This window comes from Coregonus clupeaformis, chromosome 1 (genome assembly GCF_020615455.1).
Source record: "Coregonus clupeaformis isolate EN_2021a chromosome 1, ASM2061545v1, whole genome shotgun sequence".
Lineage (NCBI taxonomy): Eukaryota > Metazoa > Chordata > Actinopteri > Salmoniformes > Salmonidae > Coregonus > Coregonus clupeaformis.
Window position 1 is genome coordinate 66,356,759 of NC_059192.1, and position 15,109 is coordinate 66,371,867.

General features: G+C 38.2%; 1 protein-coding gene across 30 annotated transcripts in view; it reads left to right on the plus strand.

Moving 5' to 3' along the window:
- The window catches only part of cmn (calymmin), a 74,810-nt gene that overhangs the window by 28,128 nt on the left and 31,573 nt on the right, over positions 1-15,109 (plus strand). For 20 of the 30 annotated variants that reach the window (XM_041884141.1, XM_041884134.1, XM_041884313.1 and 17 more), the window contains 10 exons: positions 2,089-2,148; positions 4,365-4,685; positions 6,217-6,267; positions 6,360-6,425; positions 8,229-8,279; positions 8,530-8,598; positions 9,257-9,310; positions 9,412-9,483; positions 9,612-9,650; positions 13,531-13,605. In XM_041884141.1, the coding sequence (XP_041740075.1) occupies positions 2,089-2,148; positions 4,365-4,685; positions 6,217-6,267; positions 6,360-6,425; positions 8,229-8,279; positions 8,530-8,598; positions 9,257-9,310; positions 9,412-9,483; positions 9,612-9,650; positions 13,531-13,605 (858 nt within the window). Of the gene's footprint in view, positions 1-2,088; positions 2,149-4,364; positions 4,686-5,430; positions 5,467-5,693; positions 5,748-6,216; positions 6,268-6,359; positions 6,426-8,228; positions 8,280-8,529; positions 8,599-9,256; positions 9,311-9,411; positions 9,484-9,611; positions 9,651-13,530; positions 13,606-15,109 lie in introns of all 30 variants that reach the window. The other 10 variants (XM_041884292.1, XM_041884300.1, XM_041884236.1 and 7 more) reach the window with 10 other exon arrangements.

Sequence of the window (15,109 nt, forward strand, 5' to 3'; positions counted from 1 at the left end):
AAGATGAGCAAAAATGACTATAAAATAAATAACTCAAATACTGAGCTATATTGTATACAAAAAATGTTTGGGAAACTATATTATTGTATACTCATACAATTGCTCAGAGAAATAGTAGTAAGAACTTTTTCAATAAGGTAGGTGTCAAAATTGACCCCCCTGTTTTCAATAACTTTCAATACCACACCTTGTGAGGATAACAACACTGAGACTTTTTCTAAAATGTTTTATGGTTTGGAGAACACATTGGGAGGGAGCTTAGACCATTCCTCCATACAGAATCCTTCCAGATTCTTGATATCCTTCGTCTGCGCTTATGGACTACACTCTTCAATTCAAACCACAGGTTTTCAATGGGTTTCAAGTCCGGAGACTGAGATGGCCATTGCAAAATTTAGATTTTGTGGCCAATTAACCATTTCTTTGTGGATTCTGATGTGTGCTTGGGGTTGTTGTCTTGCTGGAAGAAGTTTCAGCCTACTGGCAGAGGCAACCAGGTTTTTGGCTAAAATATCCTGGTACTGGGTAAAGTTCATGATGCCGTTGACCTTAACAAGGGTCCTAGGACCAGTGGAAGCAAAATAGCCCTGTAACATCAAAGATCCACCACCATATTTGACAGTTGGTATGGGGTTCTTTTCTGCTCATGCATTCTAATTTAGACGCCAAACCCACCACTGGTGTACGTGGCCAAAGAGCTCTATTTTCATGTCATCCAAGTGCCAATGCCGTTTAGCAAACTCCAGGCATTTACATTTCTTGGATGACATGAAAATAGAGCTCTTTGGCAACAGTTCCTACTGTGCAATATTGTGGTGGATCTTTGATGTTATGGGGCTATTTTGCTTCCAAGTGGATCTTCCAGCAAGACAACCCCAAGCACACATCAAAATCCACAAAGAAATGGTTAATTGGCCACAAAATAAACATTTTGCAATGGCCATCTCAGTCTCCGGACTTAAAATCAATTGAAAACCTGTGGTTTGAATTGAAGAGGGCAGTCCATAAGCGCAGACGAAGGATATCAAGGATATGGAAGGATTCTGTATGGAGGAATGGCCTAAGATCCCTCCTAATGTGTTCTCCAAGTCATAAAACATTATAGAAAAAGGCTCAGTGCCGTTATCCTCGCAGGTGAGCTATTGAAAACAGGAATATCAATCATTTTTACCTCTACCTTCTCTCTGAGCAATTGTATTAGCATAACATATATAATAATTTTGAGCATACAATTTAGCTCAGTATTGGAATTATTTATTTTATACAGTCATTTTTGCTCATCTTTATCAAGGGTTTCAATCATTTCGACCCCACTGTATATGGCACCATGTTTTCGAAAACACAACTGTGCCTTCCATGTCAAGAATTAAGGACATATCGCCAAGTTAAGGTGGGTTGAAAATGATCTCCTATGGATTGAATATCCCAAACCATAACGTTGTTCATGGGAGGATAATCCATCGCGTTACTGGTTATTTCCATAGCTAGTGAGTAGCTTCACCACTCTCATCTGGTATACTGTAAGTAGCATCATATATGGGTGGAAAACCTGACACATTGTAGATTCTCAAATTAAATTTTCTCTCAGCAAAGGTCTAGCCAGTGATACTTTTCTGTACTAGGGACTGGATATCTATGGTCCTTCTCTTTTTAGAAAGCACTGACTGGTCAGCAATATCCTGGGGACAGGTACCCCGACAACAGTCAAGCACTCTAGTCTGAAGGTTTTTACACCCCTTTTCCCATGATCAGAAAATATTCTACTACTATGGTACTCATGTTTTAATGCATTCTAACATGTGCTATGTTATACTACATGTATGGTCAATCTGCATCACTTGTTGCTAATTTGCTAGTCTACAATTTGGCAATGTTTGAACATGTCAGTCTATTGAGTTATTTAAGTATCATTCAATGGATTACTGTATTCACCTTTCTTATTCTAGGATCTGCTGTTTTTCCTTGGCCTAATTTTTTTAATTTATGGGTGTAAATGTAACCTTAAAAGTATGCCCTTTTAACAGAAAGTATTGTATAAAGACAATATTCTTTTTTTTAAATACACACGGATGACTTTGTGGTCTTCAGGTGGTGCTGGAGGCGTGGTGCCCAATGGACAAGTGCCCAACTTGCGTTTAGACAGTCTTGGTAAATGTCCTTGTGTCCATATTCAAAGGGATTAGCCTAAGGGATGTTCTCTTAAAATTATATTTCAAATTTCCCCAATGATAGGCTACTTTAGAATATTTAAACGGTAGTTTTTTTAGCACACCTAAAGCATATTTCAAATTTGAACCAATTTTGAAAGTGTCTTGAGGTAAATATTTTTAACATTAAGAGAACAACCTATGGTGCCCAATGCTTACTTGTATTGTTTTCCTACTTTGTACACTGTTGTCAGTGCTCTTGTGTCAGTGCCCCTATTCGTTAGCTGTAGTCACGTTGTTGTGACCATAGTTTCTGGCTGGTTGTCTACATCTCTCTTGTCACACATTTGTGAGTAGCTTTAATGCATTGGCTGTGTCTATTCTCTATTCAGGACATTTGCATGAGGTTGAGAGAATAAAGACATTCAGGAACCCAAATGGGGCATCTCAGTGCATGGATTTGCATGGGCATATGAAATGTCATTTCAAAAGTTTTTCCCCGATTACAGTGCCTTCAGAAAGTATTCATACCCCTTGACTTATTCCACATTTTGTTGTGTTACAGCCTGAATTCAAAATGTATTAAATATTAGTTTTTTTTACCCATCTACACACACTACGCTTTAATGACAAAATGAAAACATGTTTTTAGAAATGTTTGCACATATATTGAAAATGAAATACAGAATTATCTCAATTACATAAGTATTCACACCCCTGAGTCAATACATGTTAGAATCACCTTTGGCAGTGATTACAGCTGTGAGTTTGTCTGAGTATGTCTCTAAGAGCTTTGCACCTATTATTTGTTGTATTCTTCAAGCTCTGTCAAGTTGGTTGTTGATCATTGCTAGACAGCCATTTTCAAGTCTTGCCATAGATTTTCAAGCAGATTTAAGTCAAAACTGTAACTTGCCCACTCAGGAACATTCACTGTCTTCTTGATAAGCAATTCCAGTGTAGATTTGGTCTTGTGTTTTAGGTTATTGTCCTGCTGAAAGGTGAATTCATCTCCCAGTGTCTGGTGGAAAGCAGACTGAACCAGGTTTTCCTCTAGGATTTTGCCTGTGCTTAGCTTCATTAAGATTATTTTTTATCCTGAAAAACTCCCCAGTCCTTAATGATTACAAGCATACCCATAACATGATGCAGCCATCACTATGCTTGAAAATAACCATGCTCAACGGGATATTCAATGTCTGCTTTTTATTTTTTATAATCTACTAATAGGTGCCCTTCTTTGCGAGGCATTGGAAAACGTCCCTGCTCTTTGTGGTTGAATCTGTGTTTAAAATTCACTGCTCGACTGAGGGACCTTATAGATAATTGTATGTGTGGGGTACAGAGATGAGGTAGTCATTCAAAATTGTGTTAAACAGTATTATAGCACACAAAGTGAATCCATGCGACTTATTATGTGACTTGTTAAGCACATTTCTACTCCTGGACTTTTTTAGGCTTGCCATAACAAAGGGGTTGAATACTTACTGACTCAAGACATTTCAGCTTCTCAATTTTCATTAACTTGTAAACATTTCGAAAAACATAATCCCACTTTGACATTATGGGTGTAGGCCAGTGACAACAAATCTCAATGTAATATATTTTAAATTCAGGCTGTAACAAAACAAAATGTATGTCTAAATCTGTTTACATGTTTTATTACCATGTTTAACATTGTCTGCTTTAGTTGGTGGTGTTTGCTTTAGTTTAGACTATGAACGCTTTGACAGTGCCTGTATTTACTAATTTTGGGCTGAATCCTAACTTGAGATCCATGCAACCAAGTCAGACTTTCACATAGATCATGCATTGAAATTATGTCAATGAGAAATTTGTGCAAAGTTTCAAGATAGGGGCGTGGATTTCATGTTGTGTTTCCACCCTGTTTGTTTTCAGTGTTTACAATGTGTAATTTTCCTGTGAAGCGTGGGAGAAAATTGAATGTTTTTCACCCAATGTTTGTGGTTCACTAGGGGACTATCTTTCATAGTTTTGAAAAAATATTTTTGTGTCCACCAAAATGTTTCTGTCCATTGAAGCTTATTGAGTATTTTGGATGTTCTAAAAAGAAAAGCCTTATGCGGTAACTTCACCGAGAATGTTTAATTTCAGGTAAATAACTAAAAACCAGATGAAAGTTGACATCATATTTGTTTACATTTTCAAACTAAAATTACCAGTGACTGTAAATGGTGATGACCTTGTGGCCCTTAGGTTATGTCACTGGAAGTGAGGTGCCTGAGAAAAAAAATGGTGGGGTGGGCACACCTCCTGGGAAAGGTGATTGGGGCGTAGACCCTGAACCTCAGGCGCCTAAAAGTAGTGGACCAATGGTTACAAAGGTAGTGCCTGCGTTGGTACCTGAAACGATGGCAGCTAAAAACACTGGACCCATCGTCCCTGGAGAAACCCTGACTAAAGGTGCACTAGTGGTGGCACTGGAAGAAGTGAGCATTAAAAGTGAGCCTGCAGTTGTGCCTGAAAAATCAGCAGTGGAACCTGAGGTGCTGGAATCTAAAGTTGGGAGTCCACCTGGTAAACTAAAACTTGATATTGTTTGTGTCTTTGAACATGTAAACACAGTGTATGTTTGTCACATATTCACTGGTCCCTGCATATGTCTACACCTGTCCCGCACCTGTGTAATGTGTAGTGCATGTGTATGTACATGTCAAGTCTTCTGTTTGTCTTGTCAACAAGTTCATCACATGTTTCTGGCATTCATATGGTATCATTTATGGCCCTGTCAAGTCTTTTTGAGTCTGTCACATTATTTGTTTTAGTGTGTTGGTTGTCATATTAATTTGATGTTTTTGTTGCATGCTTTCTTGTGGTGTTGGCTTGTCGCCAAATAATTTAAGAAAATGTAGGTTTCATGATGTGTTTTTTTTTTTATTGCACTTCTCATGTGTTGGCCTGTTGGAACTTGCTGCATCCAATTTTATTGGGCATGATGAATAATCTAAATTATACCATATAGATTGTAGGTTCAAGTATTTGTTTGATGTTGAGTGTGAAGCCTGTGGTCTGTCTGTCTGTCTATGTAGTCATTGGTTGTTACAAGACATCTCTTTGTGTTTCCCTAGTTTGAGATCAGTTTCAATCAACGTTTTAAGTATGATTACTGGATTACTGGCAGTTATTTGTCTTGTTCAGTTGGCTTGATAAATCTGTGAATAGTCTGCTGGTGTAGCCTAATGTTTGTCTGCGAGTAAGAGGATGTATTTTGAGGTTGGCTTTGCCAGTCTTGTTTTATTGATACCCCTGTGACCCCTAGTAGATGGTGAAGGTGCTGGGAACCCCAATGGCAAACCTGGTAAACATCAGTTACTAGTAATACCAAATAAAATGTACAGTATAAATACACCCATAGATAAATACAAGTATAACTCATGTAGAGATAGTTTGCCTACCCAGCACCCGCATATTTATTGTGCTATAATTATAGTTATAGTTAAGACAGATTTTGTCATTTTATTCATTAGTTTACTTGAATACAAGGCATTCTATTTATATAGCATTTTTCTGACATGGATATTCTAGACTGTGGACCATCAGGAGTGCCAAACGGACAATGGGTGAAATTACCCAGTAATGGTAAACAAGAGTATTATGTGTTATTCACAGGTGATCTGAATGGCATTTATTAAACAATGTGCCATGATCACCTCAACCTAAATGGTTTCTAGTGCATGCTGTTTTCTGTTTTTGTCTATTTGTGCAGTTCATGTTTTTGCATGGATATTGTTGTTTGATCTGGCATGGTAACAACTGTTGGAATGTCTTTGTTATTGTACAGTGAATGATGAGTCTCACTCTGAGTGCATGACCTCTAATTGACTCATGCTGCTTGTGACCCCTCTTCCCTAGATTGTTCACGTTGAGCACATACGATGTGTCCCACTTGGTTGACCTGTGCTCGTGGATTAATTGTTCATTTATAGTGCTAAACCTAACTTGATTATAATAATATTATGCTACATGTATAGTAGTTACAAAATGGGAGTATCAAATTTGTAGAACAGTTAACTCGTACCTGATTTCACTTCACACCATGTTATTTAAGGTTATGGTCCAGGAGCTGGTGTCCCCGATGGCTTTGGTGCTAAACCCAATGGTAAATTTGCACTGGTGGCTAATATCATACATTCTTGTGCATGCCATCAATGAGGTCTTTCACACACTCAGCTTTCTGTGTATGATGATTAGGTTACGGAGCAGGAGCTGGTGTAAACAGAGGTGGTGCCCCCAATGGCTATGGCGCTAAACCCAATGGTAAATTGTTACTGGTTACTCGAAGCAGTCATAGTAGCTATTTATTGTAGATTACTTAAAGATGAATGTTAACACGTAGGCCTACAACATAACAGTCGCTCTCATACAGTGACTTCGGAAAGTATTCAAACCCCTTCCCTTTTTCAACATTTTGTTACGTTACAGCCTTATTCTAAAATTGATTAAATAAATTGTTTTCCTCATCAATCTACACACAATATTCCATAATGACAAAGCGAAAACAGGTTTGTAGAATATTTTGCACATTTATACAAATAAATAAGTATTCAGGCTCTTTGCTATGAGACTCGAAATTGAACTCAGGTGCATCCTGTTTCCATTGATCATCCTTGAGATGTTTCTACAACTTGATTGGAGTTCACCTGTGATAAATTAAATTGATTGGACTTGGATTTGGCAAGGCACACACCTGTCTATATAAGGTCCCACAGTTGACAGTGCATGTCAGAGCAAAAACCAAGCCATGAGGTCGAAGGGATTGTCTGTAGAGCCCCGAAACAGGATTGTGTCGAGGAAGGCTAAGAAAAAATATCTGCAGCATTGAAGGTCCCCCGATTACTCAGTTTGGCAGGGCGGCCAGGTCTTTCCAAGACCTGGCCGCCCGGCCAAACTGAGCAATCGGGGGACAAGGGCCTTGGTCAGGGAGGTGACCAAGAACCCGATGGTCAATCTGACAGAGATCCAGAGTTCCTCTGTGGAGATGGAAGAACCTTCCAGAAGGACAACCATCTCTGCAGCACTCCACCAATCAGGCCTTTATGGTAGAGTGGCCAGACGGAAGCCACTCCTCAGTGAAAGGCACATGACAGCTGGCTTGGAGTTTTCCAAAAGGCACCCAAAGGACTCTCAGACCATGAGAAACAAGATTCTCTGGTCTGACGAAACCAAGATTGAACTCTTTGGCCTGAATGCCAAGCATCACGTCTGGAGGAAATCTGGCATGGTGGTGGCAGCATCATGCTGTGGGGATGTTTTTCACTGCAGGGACTGGGAGACTAGTCAGGATCAAGGAAAAGATGAACGGAGCAAAGTACAGAGAGATCCTTGATGAAAACCTGCTCCAGAGTGCTCAGGACCTCAGACTGGGGCGAAGGTTTACCTTCCAACAGGACAATGACCCTAATCATACAGCCAAGACAACGCAGGAGGGGCTTCGGGACAAGTCTCTGAATGTCCTTGAGTGGCCCAGCCAGAGCCCGGATTTGAACCCCATCGAACATCTCTGGAGAGATCTGATAATAGCTGTGTAGCAATGCTCCCCATCCAACCTGACAGAGCATGAGAGGATCTGCAGAGAAGAATGGGATAAACTCCCCAAATACAGGTGTGCCAAGCTTGAAGCGTCATACCCAAGACGACTCAAGGCTGTAATCGCTGCCAAAGGTGCTTTAACAAAGTACTGAGTAAAGGGTCTGAATACTAATGTAAATGTCATATTTCAGTTTATTTATTTTTCATTTGCAAAAAATTCTAAAATCCTGTTTTTGCTTTGTCATTATGGGGGTATTGTGTGTAGATCCATTTTAGAATAAGGCTGTAACAAAATTTGGAAAAGGTGAAGGGGTCTGAATACTTTCTGAATGCACCGCATGTGGTGCTGGCAATATAATACCCAATGCTGAATTCATTATAAAAGAAAACTTTGGCAGAGATAATCGTGTGTGCAGGAGCTGTCTTTTATAATAAGTGTTTTTTGTGTATTTTTTAAACACATTTTTACATTATTGTGCATGCTATCCATGAGATCTTCTACACACTTGTATTTCTGTTAATGGTGAATAGGTTACGGTGTCGGAGCCGGTACACCAAACGGACGTGGAGCCAACCCCAATGGTAAATCTACTCTGTTGTCTTTTGTGTGGTTTTAAGCCTAAACAAAACGTTTGTCATTTCATGGTGGCATCAGGTTTTCCAGTGCAATTAGGAATAGGGTTCATATTCTTTGTTGGGCTGTTGGTTTTGTCGATTTGAATGGTTTGTGGGAGTTGTCTTTTATAATACGTTTACAGTTTCCATCATACATTGTTGTGCATGCCATTAATGAGGTCTTCCACACACTAAGATTTTGGTTAATGGTCATTAGGTTACGGTGCAGGAGCTGGTGTACCAAACGGAGGTGGTGTCCCCAATGGCTATGGTGCTAAACCCAATGGTAAATCGCTACTGTTTTCAAGAAGTCATATGTAGTTCTGGAAATAAAAACCCCAGTGTTGAATGAATTATTAAAATAATTTATTGTTGACGTTTCAGTGTGTGGTCTTGGGTCATATACCTAAATGTTGACATATGCAAAGGTAATAGTGTGTGCAGGAGTTGTCTTTTATATTGCAGTTTTCATCATACATTCTTGTCTATCTTCTTTTACTCTTTTATGGTGGCACCAGTTTTCATATTTTTTGATTGGTTGTTGGTGTTAATTTGCATGTTTAAACATTGTCTATTTCCCCTCTGTTCTAATTCATTTCTAAAAGATGTCTCTAAGTGTGTGTAATGTATTTGTTTCTAACCCATTTATTGACTGTGTGTGTAATGCACTCAGTGGATCTGTTTTGGAAATGCCTTTACGGATTGTCTTTTTAGAGGCTTCATTTCAAGTAAATCTGTATGCCCTGACAGAATAAATGCATTTTACTAGTGTCATTGGCCACAATTCATCTCCATTTGCGTCTACGATTTGCTCAATTTAATGTACATTTTTGTCCATGGTTCAAGCACCATTTTCTCTTGCACTCAGTAACTAAGTTCTGCTTTTTCAGATATTAAGTAAAAGATTAGCACTTTGTGATATATTTTGGGGGGATTTGTTATAGGATATGGAGCTGGAGTATATCCAAATGGAGGGGGTGCTAATGCACCCAAACCAGGTAAACGCCTCGTTTTAAATACGTTATGAGCCTTGCAGCCTTTCTACACCTGGCAGTGTTTTTTCTAAAGTGTGTAGTAAATGTTGTCTTGTGATCCATAGGTTATGGTGCTGGAGCAGGGGGCTATAATCCTGTTGCTGCCGGCTATGGCAATGGATATGGACATGGAGCAGGTAATACCAATACTCACTGTAGAATGATTGAGTGTCAACCATTTCAATTTTTGTACTGAAGAAAACATGTTCACAATTGGATACTAAATGTCCTAATATAAATTCCTCAATGGATTTTCTTTTTGCAGGTGGAAATCCTTTTGTAGGGAAACCCAAACAACATGGTGGTGAGTACCTAGCTTGCACACAATGTTCTAAGAGAGCATGCCCAAGCGATTATTTTAAATTAGTTTTTATATATTACAAGTATACTTAAATATACAAAACATTCAAATAATATACTTCAAATATGAGATGTACTTTTCTAGTATATCTTAAGTATACTATAAATATAAAATAATTACACTTCAACACACTTATTAAAAGTGTACTTTAAATTCATTATTTTTTCAGTCTTTTAGTATACTATATGTTCACTATCATTAAACTTAAACATACTCATTAAAACTGTACTTCATTTTCAAACGCTTTAATTGTAATTTAGTATATTAATTGAGTTGAAGCATTGCTTTTTTTAATGAAACTCTGCTTGTGAGTGATCAAGTACACAGTGCCTTGCAAAAGTATTCATACTCCTTGTATTTCTTCACACTTTATTGTGCTACAAAGTGGGATTAAAATTGATTTAATTGTCATTTGTTGTCAACAATTAACTCAAAATACTCTGTCAAAGTGGAAGAAAAAAAAGTCTGATTAATACAAATTTGATAACTAAAGTAGAGTTGTTGCATAAGTATACAGACTCTTTGTTTAGGCAAGCCTAAATTATACTGAACAAAAATATAAATGCAACATGCAACAATTTCAAAGATTTGACTGAGTTACAGTTCATATAAAGAAATCAGTCAACTGAAATAAACAAATTAGGCCCTAATCTGTGGATTTCACATGACTGGGAATAAAGATATGCATCTGTTGGTCACAGATAAGGTAAAACAAAAAGGTAGGTGTGTGGATCAGAAAACCAGTCAGTATCTGGTGTGACCACCATTTGCTTCATGCATCGCGACACACCTCCTTCGCATAGAGTTGATCAGGCTGTTGATTGTGGCCTGTGGAATGTTGTCCCACTCCTCGCTGCCAAAGGTGTTTCTAGCATGTATTGACTCAGGGAGCTGAATACTTCTGTAACAACTATTTTAGTTATTTAATTTCTATCAATCTAAAAAAAAAAGATATTATATTACTCTTCCACTTTGACATTAGAGTATTTTGTTTGGATTGTTGACAAAAAAAATACAATTAAATCCATTTTAATCCCACTTTGGAACAATAAAATGTGAAGAAGTCCAAGGGGTGTGAATACTTTTGCAAGGCAATCTAGTTTCAGAGCCAATCATTCGTTTTGAAGTACTTTCTGAATTTCTGTTCAGAAGAGTGCAGAGAAAGTTGACAATAATAAAGTGTTTATTCCACATAAGGAAACATGCACAACTGAGGTATATGCTTCCTGAAAGTATACTTTTTCATATTTCAAGAAAATAGTTTCAAAAAAGTATATTTAACTTAAATGTCCACAAAATATATTTAAAGTATACTTTCAAAAACGCATGTGGAAAACGTTTGCATATTACCCAGAATCCTTTTCTGCAGCTAAAGTTTTGATTTATAATATGATATTGTTCCTCATATTTAGCTTATTCAAATGTTTTGACATTACACATGTTATTGAAATTAATGTATCACCGTAATGAACATCTAAAGTGTGAAATACCACTAGTGCACAGTTATCAAAAGTGTTATTTGTAATTTGCTGCTCCAGCCACAACTGCTTTATAAATATCATGTTAACATTGGCTGAGAAGATGCCTTGGTCAATCAAGGTAACCTTTACATGGCTAATTACAATAGCTAAGGTGGTTAATGATTAGAAGTGTATTTGTAAAAGTATACTTGAAACACATTATAAATACACTTTTTCTGTAAAGAATAGACAGGAATTCTAATTCAAATACAATTTTAGTATATTTCTAATTAATAAGAAATATAAATAAAATGTACTTAAGGTGTATTCAAAGTATATTTGTTTTGCTCTTTATATAATATACTAAGAATATACTTAAGTACAAAAAAGGTGTCCCAATTTAGATAATTTAAAATGTATTTGATATACTTAAATGCTAATAAAATACAAATAAAATTGACATTAAATGTATTGAAAATGATCTAAAAAGTATATTATATAAAGAGCAAAACAAATATACTTTGAATACACCTTCAGTACATTTTATGTATATTTCTTATAAATTAGAAATATACTAAAATTGTATTTGAATTAGAATTCCTGTCTATTCTATACAAAAACAGTGTATTTATAATGTGTTTTCAAGTTAACGTTTACAAATACAGTGAGGGGGAAAAAAGTATTTGATCCCCTGCTGATTTTGTACGTTTACCCACTGACAAATAAATGATCAGTCTATAATTTTAATGGTAGGTTTATTTGAACAGTGAGAGACAGAATAACAACAAAAAAATCCAGAAAAACGCATGTCAAAAATGTTATCAATTGATTTGCACTTTAATGAGGGAAATAAGTATTTGACCCCCTCTCAATCAGAAAGATTTCTGGCTCCCAGGTGTCTTTTATACAGGTAACGAGCTGAGATTAGGAGAACACTCTTAAAGGGAGTGCTCCTAATCTCAGCTTGTTACCTGTATAAAAGACACCTGTCCACAGAAGCAATCAATCAATCAGATTCCAAACTCTCCACCATGGCCAAGACCAAAGAGCTCTCCAAGGATGTCAGGGACAAGATTGTAGACCTACACAAAGCTGGAATGGGTTACAAGACCATCGCCAAGCAGCAACAGTTGGAAGAAACACAAAAGACCTGTCAATCTCCCTCGGCCTGGGGCTCCATGCAAGATCTCACCTCGTGGAGTTGCAATGATCATGAGTACGGTGAGGAATCAGCCCAGAACTACACGGGAGGATCTTGTCAATGATCTCAAGGCAGCTGGGACCATAGTCACCAAGAAAACAGTTGGTAACACACTACGCCGTGAAGGACTGAAATCCTGCAGCGCCCGCAAGGTCCCCCTGCTCAAGAAAGCACATATACAGACCCGTCTGAAGTTTGCCAATGAACATCTGAATGATTCAGAGGAGAACTGGGTGAAAGTGTTGTGGTCAGATGAGACCAAAATCGAGCTCTTTGGCATCAACTCAACTCGCCGTGTTTGGAGGAGGAGGAATGCTGCCTATGACCCCAAGAACACCATCCCCACCGTCAAACATGGAGGTGGAAACATTATGCTTTGGGGGTGTTTTTCTGCTAAGGGGACAGGACAACTTCACCGCATCAAAGGGACGATGGACGGGGCCATGTACCGTCAAATCTTGGGTGAGAACCTCCTTCCCTCAGCCAGGGCATTGAAAATGGGTCGTGGATGGGTATTCCAGCATGACAATGACCCAAAACACACGGCCAAGGCAACAAAGGAGTGGCTCAAGAAGAAGCACATTAAGGTCCTGGAGTGGCCTAGCCAGTCTCCAGACCTTAATCCCATAGAAAATCTGTGGAGGGAGCTGAAGGCTCAAGTTGCTGAACGTCAGCCTCGAAACCTTAATGACTTGGAGAAGATCTGCAAAGAGGAGTGGGACAAAATCCCTCCTGAGATGTGTGTAAACCTGGTGGCTAACTACAAGAAACGTCTGACCTCTGTGATTGCCATCAAGGGTTTTGCCACCAAGTACTAAGTCATGTTTTGCAGAGGGGTCAAATACTTATTTCCCTCATTAAAATGCAAATCAATTTATAACATTTTTGACATGCGTTTTTCTGGATTTTTTTGTTGTTATTCTGTCTCTCACTGTTCAAATAAACCTACCATTAAAATTATAGACTGATCATTTCTTTGTCAGTGGGCAAACGTACAAAATCAGCAGGGGATCAAATACTTTTTTTCCTCACTGTACAATTCTACTGTAATTGCACCTTTGGCAGCGATTACAGCCTCGAGTCTTCTTGGGAATGACGCTTCAAGCTTGGCACACCTGTATTTGGGGAGTTTCTCCCAACTTTTTTTTTTTTGCTATTGTAGGTTATGGTAACGGTAATGGACAAGGTGTCTACCCTGGAGCTAGTTATGGAAATGGCTACGGTGCACCTGCAATTGGTAAGTTTAACGTTGCAGGCTACTGCCTATTTGGATATTGAAGGGACACCAGTCTTGCCCTCATACGGTAACAAAAAAAATGTCTTACCATACTGTGCATTCGGAAAGTATTCAGACCCCTTGAACTAATCGTTTCAATGCGACACGGGCCACGTATAGAAGTAGATGATGGCACGTCACACAATGTGACCAAACAAAGATATACACACATGCAAGAGGCATATCTCACCCGATACAAGACATAGATTTAATATATTTCAGAATTTTCTATGATTTTTGTAGAACCAAGCTACTTTTTTCACACAGTCGAGAACTAGGAAAGTATCGCCAAGAAGAGGTTAGTTGAAAAATCGATGGTGCCGGTTTGTATGAGGCTTTCCTGTAATGCCTAGTTATGGACACCAAAAATCTTAGCTTATATCACATTATCTGGCGTACAATCTGTAGCTACATAAATGCTACCTCATTAAAGGCATCCCACGGAGCACAAGATGTTGAAAAGACGTCTTGTGCTCAGTTGGATAGACCAAATGGTGTGATTTTGAACAATCTTGTATCTGTACCAATTCAAGTTAGTCCAGTGGTCTATGCTGATGGGGATTTGCCTGTTTTAGATACACTTGGTGATTTTAAATCACGACACACTGGCTAAGACCGCTACACCTAAATGTGAGAAGCCTGGTTTCTAAAATTGACTGACTTAGCATCTGGACCTTTTCAGGCAAACCAGGACATTGTTATTATAACAAGACATGGCTAAAACAGTACCAGACTCCGATGTAACTTTGGATGGATACAACATTTACAGATCTGATAAAAAAGGAAGAGGTGAAGGCTATTTTAGTAAAAAAAAGTTGCTGTACTGTCTGTATTACTTTCCACCTCTGTCAGTTTGAATGCCTAGCCCTAAACGTATGCACAGGAAATGGCACCCAATTTACGGTGGGAGGGGTATACCACGTCCGCTTTGCTTACCCCAGTGCTCTTAAAGGGATAGTTCACACAAATGACAAATTTACTTGTTGATTTCCTTACCCTTGAAGTAGTCTATGGACAAGGTATGGCAGCACTGCCTTGGTTTTGTACTCCCTAAATACAGGTGTGCCAAGCTTATAGCATCATACCCAAGAAGACTCGAGGCTGTAATCGCAACAATGTACTGAGTAAAGGGTCTGAATACTTATGTAAATGTGATATTTCAGTTTTGTATTTGAAATAAATTAGCAAAAATGTATAATCTGTTTTTGCTTTGTCATTATGGGCTATTGTGTGTAGATTGATGAGGGGAAAAAAACAATTTCAAGAATTTTAGAATAAGGCTGTAACCTAACAAAATGTGGAAAAAGTCAAGGGGTCTGAATACTTTCCGAAGGCACTGTATGTGCTGGATTGAACTATAATGTGTAATGACCTGTGATCCTTTAGATATTTAGTATGAAAAATGTATGCACTCACTAACTGTAAGTCGCTCTGGATAAGAGCGTCTGCTAAAATGTAAAATATT